Genomic DNA, 12,762 nt, shown 5'->3' on the forward strand with positions numbered 1-12,762 from the left:
AAAATAAGGGGAAAACGAATAAGGTATAGGGCTGCAACGTTTGCCTTTTTTTAGCGAAAGAGGACGCTATCACACTTCTGATCAAGACTTTTAATGTTGCTTGTGGCTTCTTCGTACGAGAGACCCTGTTTATTTTGAACTTAGCGAAAACAAAAAAACTCAGGTTCACTTTCTTGCTCAGACGTTGCTAGCGCTGCCTGCGGTTGTCAGCCGTTTGAGAGACATCGCTCTACAAATAGTGCACTGAGGCGATGCCTAACAATCACAGCCGTGCGTAAAGTTAAGCAAAAGTAAAGTGACAGTTGTGCAAGAGTTTCGGTGCATCAAGAGGATGTTGATTCAACGATATGAAACTCCGGCTTGTGTACATAGCCAGATATATAGCCCTCTTCCACTCCTTTCACCCCCCGCATGACGTCTCAACAAGGCGCATCCCACCCTGCTTATCGCATTTCGTTCTTCCTTATCGCATGGTCTGAAAGCTCACTGGAATGGGGACCAGATGGAGGATGGTAGCCTTAGTGTTTTGCCATACCTATAAGCGCCATGGTGTTTTTGATGTGTCAGCATGTACAAAAGTCTTAAGGCCAAAGGCTTTTCCCTTCGGCCGCATAACAGAGCCGTTACGGCACTATTAAACACCGAATGAGCTTGAAATGCTAGCAGGTGGTTTCTTCTTGCGGTAGAGAGCTTCTCGCTTGACTTGTGTTTTGAATGATACGCTACACTGAGCATTCTCGGAACTTTATTTCGCTGCAGCTGAACGCTGTGGCCTTAAGACTTTTCATCAAGACTGTACTTAAAGCTGATACGACAGCATTTACAATTTTGCCTGCTCCTGTTTGTCTGCAAGAGTTAATTTGCCTGTTGCTCAGTGCCGCTTCTTTGACCTGGATAGCTACACTTGTTGACTGTGAATAAAAGGCTCGGCTTCGTCCATGTGTCATTGCCAAGCTTCAATGCAAAGCTTGTTCTTTTCTTGTCCTCACACGAAATTTTTTCTTCGCACTTGTTGGTTGGATTTCTTGGGTTTATCACACTAAATTACGAGCAACGCAAAGCGGAGCAGCAACTAAAGCGGAAGCACGTCCGCATTTGTTACTTTATTAAAGACGGTATTTCACATAAGATTTTACAAAATTTTTGAAAGTGCACATTTTGAGTTAGAAGAGCGCTTTTTCCGGCATAGCATTGTCAGTGGTGTATTACCTCAGTACAAAGCTGAGACATACCAACTAGCGGACTGGTCAACTAATATTGATTAGTTAACTTTTCAACTATTACTGTTAGGATCCTTAACAAATGAGAGGAGTGTAGCCAGCCCACCGTAAGTATTTCCACATCAGTTTGTAGAATTTCAAAAACGAGGTTACCCTCGGCGTTGTGTCCGAACAAATATGGGCTATTTCGAAAAGTTACTTGCACGGGAGAGATTCCTTTGCCTGCAAGCTTCTCTGAAGCGCATATATTTTGGCGCGATGCGCCAGAAGTTTTTTAGGCTACAGCGGCGAGGGTAATGCGGTTTTCGAAATTCTAAAAACTGATGTGGATATTACTTACGTTGAGCTACCCGCCACCTGAGAATTAAGCAGCCTAACGGCAATAGTTAATAGTATTAACTATCCTGCTAGCTAGCACGTCTTAGCTGTATTCTTATGTTCTACCGGGCTGACTATGCTATGCGGAAAAAAAGTGCTATCCTATAACAAAAAGCCTATTTTAAAAATTGCGTGAAGTGATAGCTCCGAGACCTTGTATCTGCACCGTAAGCACCCTCCTTAAGGATCCAGTTAAAATCAAGTCATGGGGCTTTCAGCCAGAAACAAAAATATTCTATAGAACACATACTTATTATAAAAGACATAGTATAGCCACAGGGGGATGGTATGCGTGCACCATTCATAACGCCGGTGTGTTTCTGGTAGTGAATGTGTTAACGAGTACCGTTTCAGAACCTCACCTTTATGTGCCTTCGGTCAGCACTACACAACGTCCAGATAAGTCAAAACTACAAGGCTTCGAATCTTTGGCTTGAGTGCGAAAACAACTCTGGGACTGTTTTCTTATTGGGCCCTACCATGATTTTCCACGTTAGCTGATCATGGAGCAGAAACGACCAAATTTAATAAATGCCTAGGTATGAGATCGTGTTTTCCGTCCATCAGGCAATTCTATAGGGATAAATATTTCGCTTGTAGCTCGTCGTATATGCTCCATTTCATCCTGGAAAGAGTAAAAACGTAAACATCAAAACGAACGATAACGTAAAAAAAAACAAATCGATGCTTCTTTTGGACATCTTTTACAAGGCTTAGCGGCCCTAGCAAAGTTCGGTCAAAAACTTACACGAAAACACTGGCTGCTAGCACGCAGCAATAAAAACATAAAGCACAGCCACCAACTATCAGGTGACGACTTTTCAGAGCTAGCTGATTCCCGATATGATTATGAAAATGATGACGTCATGCTCTACCACCACTGCCCAAAACGATGAATGCATTAGCAACTTCCAGCGAAGAAACGGAAACAGCTGTAGTAGCCTATGAACAATTAGGTGGATTAGCGAAAGAGGGAAAGCGTACTCTTCATCACAGTCTGAATTAGAGCGTCCAGCTCGAATTCAGTTGAAAATTGTAACATCGGTGGAAGCAGATGCGATTTTCCACTCAAATAACTTCTTGCTATTCAGTGATTTGTTCAAATTCAGTGAGAAATTCAGGGAATTGTAGACTCTTCCTTAAACCTTTACAATCCAATATGCCGCCGGACTAGAGTTCTTGGCAAGCACTGGAGTACATAATCACTGTTTGCATTCAGTGACTACAAAGCCATTCGTGTTTAATGACTTACAATTCACTGCGTTAGTGTGACAGAGGGTAACAATGTAAGCGCAGCCACAACACATTGGGGGATACGCAAGCAGCTGTAGACTATGATAAACGGGAGAGGCTCCGCGGTAAGATTTTATTTGTTGTAACTGAGATGACAACCGCGTGTGCTTCTTTATCACCATGTTTATACGGAACGCTTAGCTCTTGCACCAAATAAGAAAATTTTTTTTGCTTTTCGGAAGCCTGACATATTACAGGTTACATCCAGGCCATTGCCGGAACACCCTACTACTAAAAGCTACTAAAGCGCTAGAAAACTGTAGCGCTTGGTTCTGAAAAACATTCCCAACAATTCTCGTCACAAGCCTTTTTGTACGGAAAAGAGGTCGCGAACACAAATTTTCATACTACACACACTATAACACTTTGCTATAACAAACACTATATCTGCAGGTATATTTTCCGCAGGCTTGTATTATTTTTGCTGGTAACATTTTTTCTGCAATAAAAAGCATTTATCAAAGGTACGACTGTCCTGACTGCTCGGTGCGAGCGATGGAAGAACCTTAAAAAAAATTCGTAGAATGGACCATAACGTTCACATAACATAACAGTACCTTACAATTTTCCAATATTCAAAATTTTCTTGCAAGTATGTTGGACATGGGTACTATTGAGGAATAAAAATCTGATAAATAAATTTGCAAATTTCTGCGGATTCAGAAAAAATCCAATAAAGAGTTCAGCTCATCCTTCCGTGCTATGAGCGTAAATTGGGGACAACGTAAGTTGTTGCTAACATTCCTTTATTTTCTGCTGTAACTTTTCTCACTTGCGTTCAAAAAATCACCGCATTAGATTACACAAAAGCTTGTACCCCTCGTTGATTTTATTCACACTGATTCCATCCTTCTGGTTAGGTCAGCATTTACATCTTAAAAGTATAGAAAGCAAACATTCATCTTATCATTAATTCCCACATATGCAAAGCATCGGAGCCTATCTTCCGCAGGACGCTCTGCAATCACCAGCAGCTAACATTCACATTGTGGCTTAGGAACGCGCTGTATAATCGGCAGTCAGGCTAGCCTTAACAAAACCGCCCTTTGTAGTTGTTCGTAAACACTCGGACCATTTGAATGCCTGTTACCTTCGCGTCACAAAAAAATACCGAGAGCAACTTCACACAACAAATTAATGTCATTCTTAATCTTACAAAATTGTAATGTGTGCAGTCACTGCCTGCCCTGTGATAAAAAAAATTACTTAGCCGAGTATTACAGTTTATCTACATTAATTTTACACCCCTGTTTCTTTCTTATTATTCTTAGCGGCCCACTCACCTCCGTGCTGCTAGTAGTGGTGCTGTGAAGGAGCTGATACTTTGGCGGCGTCTGTCTCACGACGCGTTGACGGCACAACAGGACGGGCCAGATTATGAAGAACATTGTGTTCAGCAGGAACTCAGCTCTGTAGCTCATCGCCCTCGTCTGGCACTTCCTGTAGTCATTGACATGTCATATCATTATCATTACTGATGGCATGCCAGTATCTGAAGCGCAAGCACTATTCGACACCACACCGACAGAATAACGTACAGCGGTGAGCAGCCCTGTCTAGAGCGGGCCGACGGTGCTCTGCGGAGCAAGTCAGCGCCATCTAACGTTAGGCTCTGGCTTTGAGTTATGCGTGCCGTGTGCATGCGCGGCAAAACAGAGGGATGCCTGCTCATTGCTGCCTTGTTCAGCACCCTCCCCCCTTGCCAGTTTGTTCTGTGCCGCCAGGGACGCACTGCCTGCATTTGTGACGCTGTGACAGTGGCCGGGGCGTGCCATGCCGCCGTGTTTCACGAGTGTAACGAGTGTAACGGCTAGGAAACTAATCCCGAGTGATAGCGGAAGATAGCGCGTTTCTGCATCCAAATTCCTAGAAAGGTGCGGATGCCAAATGCGGTGTCCCTTGTAGCTGATAACAAAGCGCAAAGACACGCCATCAAACAATACGCCTAAAACTCATGGTGCGTGGTGGTAGCACGCTAACTTCTATGGACACAAATAAAAACGACAACAAACCACGAACTCAGCCCCCTTCTCGCACTCTTAGCCTGGTGCGTGTTTGAAACGCGCTGCCATCCGCTCTCACTTGCTTTGGAAACGCGCGATCACCCGATATCAGTTGCACTTGCTTGCCTAGGCGCCTCGCGATTCACACGAAGCGCGTTGGGTTTTCCGGCCGCTGTTGCATAATATTCAGCGCGGCCCTGGCGGCGTGAAGCGCAAGCACTGAGACGAAATGAAGCCGAGAACCCACGAGAAAGCACGGCTTTATTTTGGTCGCGCATGCGCACGGGGACGCATAACTGAAACCCAGAGCCTAACGTTGGATGGCTCTGACTTACTCCGCAAAGCATCTTCGGCGCGATCTAAGACAAGGCTTCTCACCACTATGCTATTAAGCACACCTCTTGGTGCCAACTGTGAACTGAGCAGTTTGAGCAAGAGAACCGTACGTTTTAGGGTGCACGGGGTAGCCTTCGTGGTCGTGCTGCACGGTGTATCTTGAGATTTCAGGCTCATGGTACCGCTTCAGGCGTGCCTTGCGTAGATACAGGACTCAATGCCGTACTGGCCGATGCGCTCGAAGCCCAGGCCCCCAAGGCAAGCCTTCACGAATCCTGGTGGTTATGGTGGAAGGCAAAATGTATTCATATTGTTGTAATAAATTACAGAAAACAAAAATATCCTTTAGTTTTGTAGACAGGCTCAAGGTGCTAACTGTGAATTCGAGATATAATATTGCGATCGATCTCATTAGCTGGAAGTTGTTCAGAATTGCTAGGTACTTTAAAACTTTATGCTGAATATAAGTTAAAAAACGTAGGACATAGTCTTCTCTTCACTGGTACGCTTTTTGCATCATTGCCATACAGTGTTACCTGGAGAATTGTGAGTGCAAAAAATGTTGGTTCTACCCCTAGGCTGTGTTTCTGTACTGCAAGCTCATTGATCCGATTCTTGCAGCGACGCCGCCTAGCTCACTGAGCAAAAAAGCAATCTGCGCATTCAAGTAGCTTTCATAAAAAATGCAGTCATGAAGACCAAGAAAACGAGTAACACGAGCCACGAGATATCCAGCAGCGTACCAGCGGCAAGAAGAACGAAGATGACGGTGCTGATGGCCCTAGAGGCGCGAGAAGGCCCGTCGCCATCGCCGTGGGAGCGCGCCGAGCGCCTCTTGTGGAGGCCGGCCTTGGCTGCGTCTAGCTCGGTGATCAGATGGCACGACAGGCTCTCGTTACCGCACTGCGGCAGCGTGGAATAGGAGGAAGAGCACCCGAGGAAAGATGGACAAAAGGTCAAGAAATAGGAGGGAGGCCGTGATGTAAAGAGAGCCATGAAAGAATGAGAAGGGGACCACGTTAGAGGACATTGGTGAAAAAAAAAAAGCATTGGATGTGTGGCGCAAAAGAGAAAGGCTCCAGAGGACGACAAAAGTTTGAGTTTCAGTTTGATTTGTTTCTTCCGCACATCTACAGTCACACAATTTTATGAGGTGCGAGAAACATATCCGAGGAAACTTTGTGCACAAAACTGTGGTAAGCAAGGGGAGGTAAAAGCCACCTATTTGTGATTTGACAGGCCCCACCTATCAAAATCATAAATGCAAGCCGATATATATATATATATATATATATATATATATATATATATATATTATATATATATATAAGTAAAGGGCAATGTAAAATGATACGAACATGGGTGTGAACACTATATTTCAAAAAGAACTAAACGACGGCGAAACTAGGAAGCTTTGTAATGCCAACTGCAGCACCTGAAGGTGTAAGCATAAAGAAGAAAAACAGACATTGAAGTGAGAGAAATCACAGGTATACGCTAATTTCAAAGAAAAAAATGTGAACGAAATTAAGATATTTCTTCAAATATGCCGCAGAATAAATGGTTAAAAGAAGACAAAATAGAGGAAGTGGAAGAATTCTTTACGAATGCCGCAGAATAAATGAAAGAATTGTGCAGCACAGTATACATTTCAAAGATTCCAAGGATACAACTTAATAAAGAGTTACAATGCTGGGAAATGAAGGGGAAGAAATATGGGAAGCAAGAACTCTTCTGAGGTACTGAAGGTCTTTTTCTGTTCAGCGGCTATGTCAAGGGCCTCAAAGATAATTTACAACGAGAATTGGGCAGCAGTGGGCGCCCACGCAGATGAGAGAAATAAAAACGTGAAACAGAAGACGCTTGTGAAATTTCGTAGGCGAAAAAAAAATATTAAGAGCATCTGCATGGTAGAAAAAGCAGCTCTATGAACTCTGAGAGGAACTGCCAAAGTAGCACCGAACGTTAAAATATTGTTATAAAAATATTACGTTAGTTGCAGTAATGTTACTTTTAGGTTGTAACGTTCCATTAACGTTCTAATTTACATATACCGTTAATGGTTTTCTTAATAATATTAATTAGTTTTTGGGGAAAGGAAGTGGCGCAGTGTCTGTCTCATATATCCTTGGACACCTGAACCGCGCCGTAAGGGAAGGGATAAAGGAGGGAGTGAAAGAAAAAAGGAAGAAGGAGGTGCCGCAGTGGAGGGCTCCGGAACAATTTCGACCACCTGGGGATCTTTAATGTGCACTGACATCGCACAGTACACGGGCGCCTTAGCGTTTTGCCGCCATAAAAACGCAGCCGCCGCGGTCGGGTTCAAACCCGGGAACTCCGGATCAGTAGCCGAGCGCCCTAACCACTGAGCCACCGCGGTGGGAATAATAGTTTTCTTGAAAACGTTATTTTAATGCCCTCAACAAACATTGTTATGTTATATTCTTTGAAACCATATTGTAAAGAGTCATAACAACAAAATAACATTCCAAACATGTTTTGAGGACTGATTGGCAGAATTTTTGCTTCTGTTCTTACAGCAAAGATGTTTTTCGACCACCAGTACACTGCAACTACATCTCTTATGTAGTACTCGCCATAAATTGCATGCACAGCCCCATTATTTTGTCAGAAAACTTTCGTTATTACTATTAGCCACTATCACTCATAGGACACCTCTCATTAACGGATATACAAGCTTGACTCGATGATATCCGTACGGAGGTGAGGGAATACGAGTTGCATGCTGTGATGTATAGTGAAGCTGAAGTGTCGCCCTCGTGGCCGGTCCTTGCAAATCGTTGTAAGTTGTGTGCCATCACAACTAGCAGGGCTACATGCTTCTGCCGGGTTTCTTCACAGTTTTCGAGATTGATACATTTATGTTGTATACATGTTTCATTAATCTTGGGATGTCTAATACTAATGTGTACCAGTACATGAACGCCAGAGAAAAAAGGACATCAAGCGCGTTGTGTTAACATTTGACCTAAAGAAAAAATTATATTAATGTTTTTGTTTAAATGTAACATTGTCACTAAGTAACATTAAATGAAAATGTAAAATGTAACATTATATAAAACATTAATGTTAAATGTAACATTATCTTAATGTTTCGGTGCAACCTGCGTAGATGTAAGGTACAGGAACAAGAAAGAACAATGCTGGATTACACCGTCTTGAATAAAGCACAAGGCCGCTTACTTTTCTATGGACCAACTCATTTGCAGTTTACGTAGTTAGATTGAGATTTCCCGACCTCACGAATTTCTTGATTTGCCGAAGGGGTAAAAACGCTCTTAGCCCACTAATAATGGACTTGGCGCCAGCCTTCCAACCCGAGCAATTCAAGTAGCCTCATCCACTGCAGATGAAGTTTACTGCTGGACTCACGCGACCGAGCAAATAATCTGAGGTTTTTAGATGCCATCAAATTATTTTGCGCGCCATGCGCGATTCTTAGCATATCCGTTGTTTACTCATTCAACGAGTACGATATCGTCAGCCATTCCTTCAAGCGTGCAATAGGCTCCCTACAACCGAACAATGATGTTTTATTTTACAGTAAGAGAAGGGTGCGAGAACCTCTGGTGAATGTTGTAACGGGGTGGCAAGCAAAGGAGCACGACTACATGATAACATGATTACATATGATCTAGTTACTGCGGACGTAACGCTAGCGCTTCCTCCAGGACCACTGCCCCTCGTCTTCAATTTCTTCGTGGTAGCAGACAATAAAACAAATTTTGAAGCAAGCGGCTGAGCGAGTGAGTGAATTAGATTGAGTGAACTTGCTTGAGTCCTATTTGGTCATGAAGAGATTAGCATATGGTGTGGGATTCACTACGCGGATAGCTAACATCTTAGTGAGGTGGCTAACCGAGGGCCAACATTTTTTTTGAGATGTGAGTAAATTTTATTAAAAGTGTGCAAATGGAAATCACCCCCCTACCAATTCTGGTCGGCCACCCTACCATTTCAAGCAACACTCAACTGCGGTTACAGCGCAGAAAGGGCACAATTACTGAAATCACTGTTCAGATCCATTACCCAGAACTATTCCGTATTCGTTGGAAAATCCACAAGCTATCTTACCTCTTCTGAAAGCAAGCAGAAGTAAGGAATTTATTCCATAATGTGTAAGAGAAGGGCCGGCAGCCATTATTGTATATATCATGAAGTAATACTACTCGGTCTGTTTTTCTACTGGACTGTGAAAGAAGTTTGGTAGGCAGATAATTACTGGGAAAAAAGGCGCCTAATTGCTTCGCAGTGACGTTTACGATCAATATCGGAAGAAAGACTGCCCACTATCCTCACCTAGTGGCGAACTTTCTTCCCGTTTATAATAGTTCAGTTGACTCCGTCCAGGAGCCGCCACTGTCCAATAAAGATGTAGTGCCTTCTGCCGGAGAAGAATAAAACGATGGAGCAAGCGCAGGATATGTCACCTCTTCTTGAAAACGCAAGAAAGCGGTGATGCAATGCTGATGACGGTGCCATGTTTTTATATGTATGGATTCTGTCACGCCCTTTGGAAAGCTGTAACAAAACGAAAACTTCTTTCTCCTGCGAAAGACACGCACATATTCTAAATAGATATTCTCAGAAATATTTCCTGGTAAGGTCGGATGAAAGCGTACGTCTGTAGTCGAGCTACGCCCGCATTCAGAACCGCGACACAATTCCTCGGCAACAAAATTAGAAGACTATTACTGAAACGCTGCCGAGTTATTTCATTGCGCGAAACATGTGCTTAAAAATTAATGGCATGTATGATATCACATGTGCGGCTGCAGATTCACACTAAGTGCGAAATGCACGATCTCGAGCAGCAGACTTTTAAAATATATCGTTCCTCTCAGGGCATATAGGAGCAGCGCTGACAGGCATTACTTTAATTGGTCCTTAGTAATATTACCTCCTTTGTTGTCGTAACTAGATGGCGAAAATCTGGGAAGGGGCTTAATGATTGGGAAAAAAACGTCACATCATGACGCACCAATTACATCCGCGAAGGTCTTAGGGAAGACCCTCCACTATCTTCACCTAGCGACAATTTTGTCCCCGTACGTTCAGTTCAGTCACGTGGCTCCAGGTGTCGCCACTATTCAAAAAGGGCCTATTGGCAACTGCCCGAAAAAGCTGGAACGATTAAGCAAGCACGGGAAATTTAACTGATTCCAGACACTCATTGATGAAAACGATGGCGTTCGCACTGACACCATGGGTTTATTCGTTTGCATTCTATCAAGTTCTGTCGATGGTTGAAACAAAATGAAACAATCTGGTTCTTTGTCTAAAACATCCCACACGAATTCTAAAACGAACTCACTGCGCCGGAATAATTTCGACCACCTGGGGATCTTTAACGTGCACTGACATCGCACAGCACACGGGCGCCTTAGCGTTTTTCCTCCATAAAAACGCAGCCGCCGCAGCCCTCCACTACGGACCTATTTGTTCCTCTCTTTTTTCACTCCCTCCTTTATCCCTTCCCTTACGGCGCGGTTCAGGTGTCCAACGATATATGAGACAGATACTGCGCCATTTCCTTTCCACCAAAACCCAATTATTATTATTATTACTCACTGCGCTTTTCCTTTCCACCAAAAAACCAATTATTATTATTCCTCATGAAAAGGATGTCTAGTGGACGTTTTGTCTACTTAGGCGGCAAGCTTTTGTCGATGCCTTAGATTCTCATGCAGTATAAACAAATGTAGAATAAGATATTATGAGGACTAACGCCGTAATCTGCACATGAGCTGCGAGCGACGTCATATTGGAAGACTTCGGAATACTTTCGACCAACAATGGCGATTTTTAAACCGGCGCGACGATAGGGACTTACGCTGCACTTGCAGGAAAGATAGCAGAAGCACTGCTTGCTGGGTCTCAGCGTGACAAGCCTTGTGGCAAACATGCCAAACTCCGAGTCATGGAGCTCCACTGCGAACCGAACACGAAAAGGCAATGAGAAGAATGAAATATAATACACTGTCCGTGCACCTCCAGTCAAAAGACGCGTACGTGCACGTATTTAGTATAGGCGTACCTTCAAATCGTGCATTGCAGCCTACCAGTGTCCCCTCAAAGAAAAATGCATATAACAATTATACCTTACCAGTCCTCATCTTTGGGCACGAATTGCAATGTTAACAAAGAGCTCGAGCCTAAATTGAGGGCAGGGCTGCGAAGTATGAAAAGGAAAATCGCAGGCGCAATAAGCGACAGGAGGACAGAAAGGCTGATCAGGGAGAAAAAGTGAGTTAATGGAATCTTATCAGGATCCAAGAAGAGAAAATTAACATGGAAAGGTATGTAATACGGAGAGAATACAACCAATGGTCCGCGAGGATTATGGCGTGCATTCCAGGAAAAGGGAAATGTAGCAGTCCCGGCCGAGAGCCTAGTTAGCCGAATTAGGTTAGTAAGTTTGCGTGGGAGGAAGCATCAGGTTGAACAACAAAATGCAAGTTGTAGGGAGATGGGAGAGCCCTTGCTCATAATAATTGGTTTTTTTTTTTGGGGGGGGGGGGGGAAGGAAATGGCGCAGTATCTGTCTCATATATCGTTGGACACCTGAACCGCGCCGTAAGGGAAGGGATAAAGGAGGGACTGAAAGAAGAAAGGAATAGGTACCGTATTGGGGGGCTCCAAAATAATTTCGACCACCTGGGGATCTTTAACTTGCACTGACATCGCACAGCACACGGGCGCGTTAGCGTTTTTCCTCCATAAAAACGCAGCCGCCGCGGTCGGGTTCGAACCCGGGAACTCCGGATCAGTAGTCGAGCGCCCTAACCACTGAGCCACCGCGGCGGGTTTGAGTGGGTTTCTGGTGGTTAATGCAAAATACCTAAATAAATTGCGATTCGTTGATGACATTACATCGCTGAGCCACTCATGAGATGAACTGCAAAATATGATGAATGAATTAGACAAGCAGAGGACAATGGTGGGTGTAAAAATTTACATGAAGAAAAATCCTTTTTGAGGCAAGGAAATGGGGCAACAACTGTCTCATTTATCTCGGTGAACACCCGAAGCGCGCCGTAAGGAAGGGAAAAAGGAGGGAGCGAAAAAATAGGAAGAAAGAGGTGCTGTAGTTGAGGGCTCCTGAATAATTTCCACCACCTGGGGATCTTCAACGTGCACTTACATCGCACGTACTGCACACGGGGACCTTTTGCGTTTCACCATCATCGAAACGCGGCCGCCATTGTCGGGTTCGAACACGGGTACATGCAGAAAACCAAAGTAATGCTCAACAGTCTAGCAAGGGAACAGCAGTTCACAATTGTTAGCGAGGTGCTGGAAGGGGTACGAGAATTCGCCTACTTAGGGCAGATAGTGACAGTTGATCTGGATCATGAGGGGGAAATGATGATGATGACAATGAATGTTTTAAAACATACCTGAGCGGGGGTCAGGTAATAGGTGGAGTTTTGCTCCTTTGGTCAACTTCCTAACATCGGAAAAACTTCGTGTGGTTGTATCGGATAAAGAAGGGCATTTTGTTACATCGT

At 43.9% G+C, this 12,762-nt stretch overlaps 1 protein-coding gene across 1 annotated transcript in view; it reads right to left on the reverse strand.

The window, feature by feature from the left end:
- Nucleotides 1-1,813: 1,813 nt before the first annotated feature.
- LOC144135036 (hapless 2-like) overlaps nucleotides 1,814-12,762 on the reverse strand; it is a 33,498-nt gene continuing 22,549 nt past the window's right edge. Inside the window, 6 exon segments of the mRNA XM_077667806.1 lie at nucleotides 1,814-2,223; nucleotides 4,175-4,331; nucleotides 5,341-5,431; nucleotides 5,434-5,505; nucleotides 5,974-6,133; nucleotides 11,085-11,182. Coding sequence (XP_077523932.1) covers nucleotides 2,134-2,223; nucleotides 4,175-4,331; nucleotides 5,341-5,431; nucleotides 5,434-5,505; nucleotides 5,974-6,133; nucleotides 11,085-11,182 — 668 coding nt within the window. The 3' untranslated portion in view covers nucleotides 1,814-2,133.

Source organism: Amblyomma americanum, chromosome 5 (assembly GCF_052857255.1).
Source record: "Amblyomma americanum isolate KBUSLIRL-KWMA chromosome 5, ASM5285725v1, whole genome shotgun sequence".
In the NCBI taxonomy this organism is placed as follows: domain Eukaryota; kingdom Metazoa; phylum Arthropoda; class Arachnida; order Ixodida; family Ixodidae; genus Amblyomma; species Amblyomma americanum.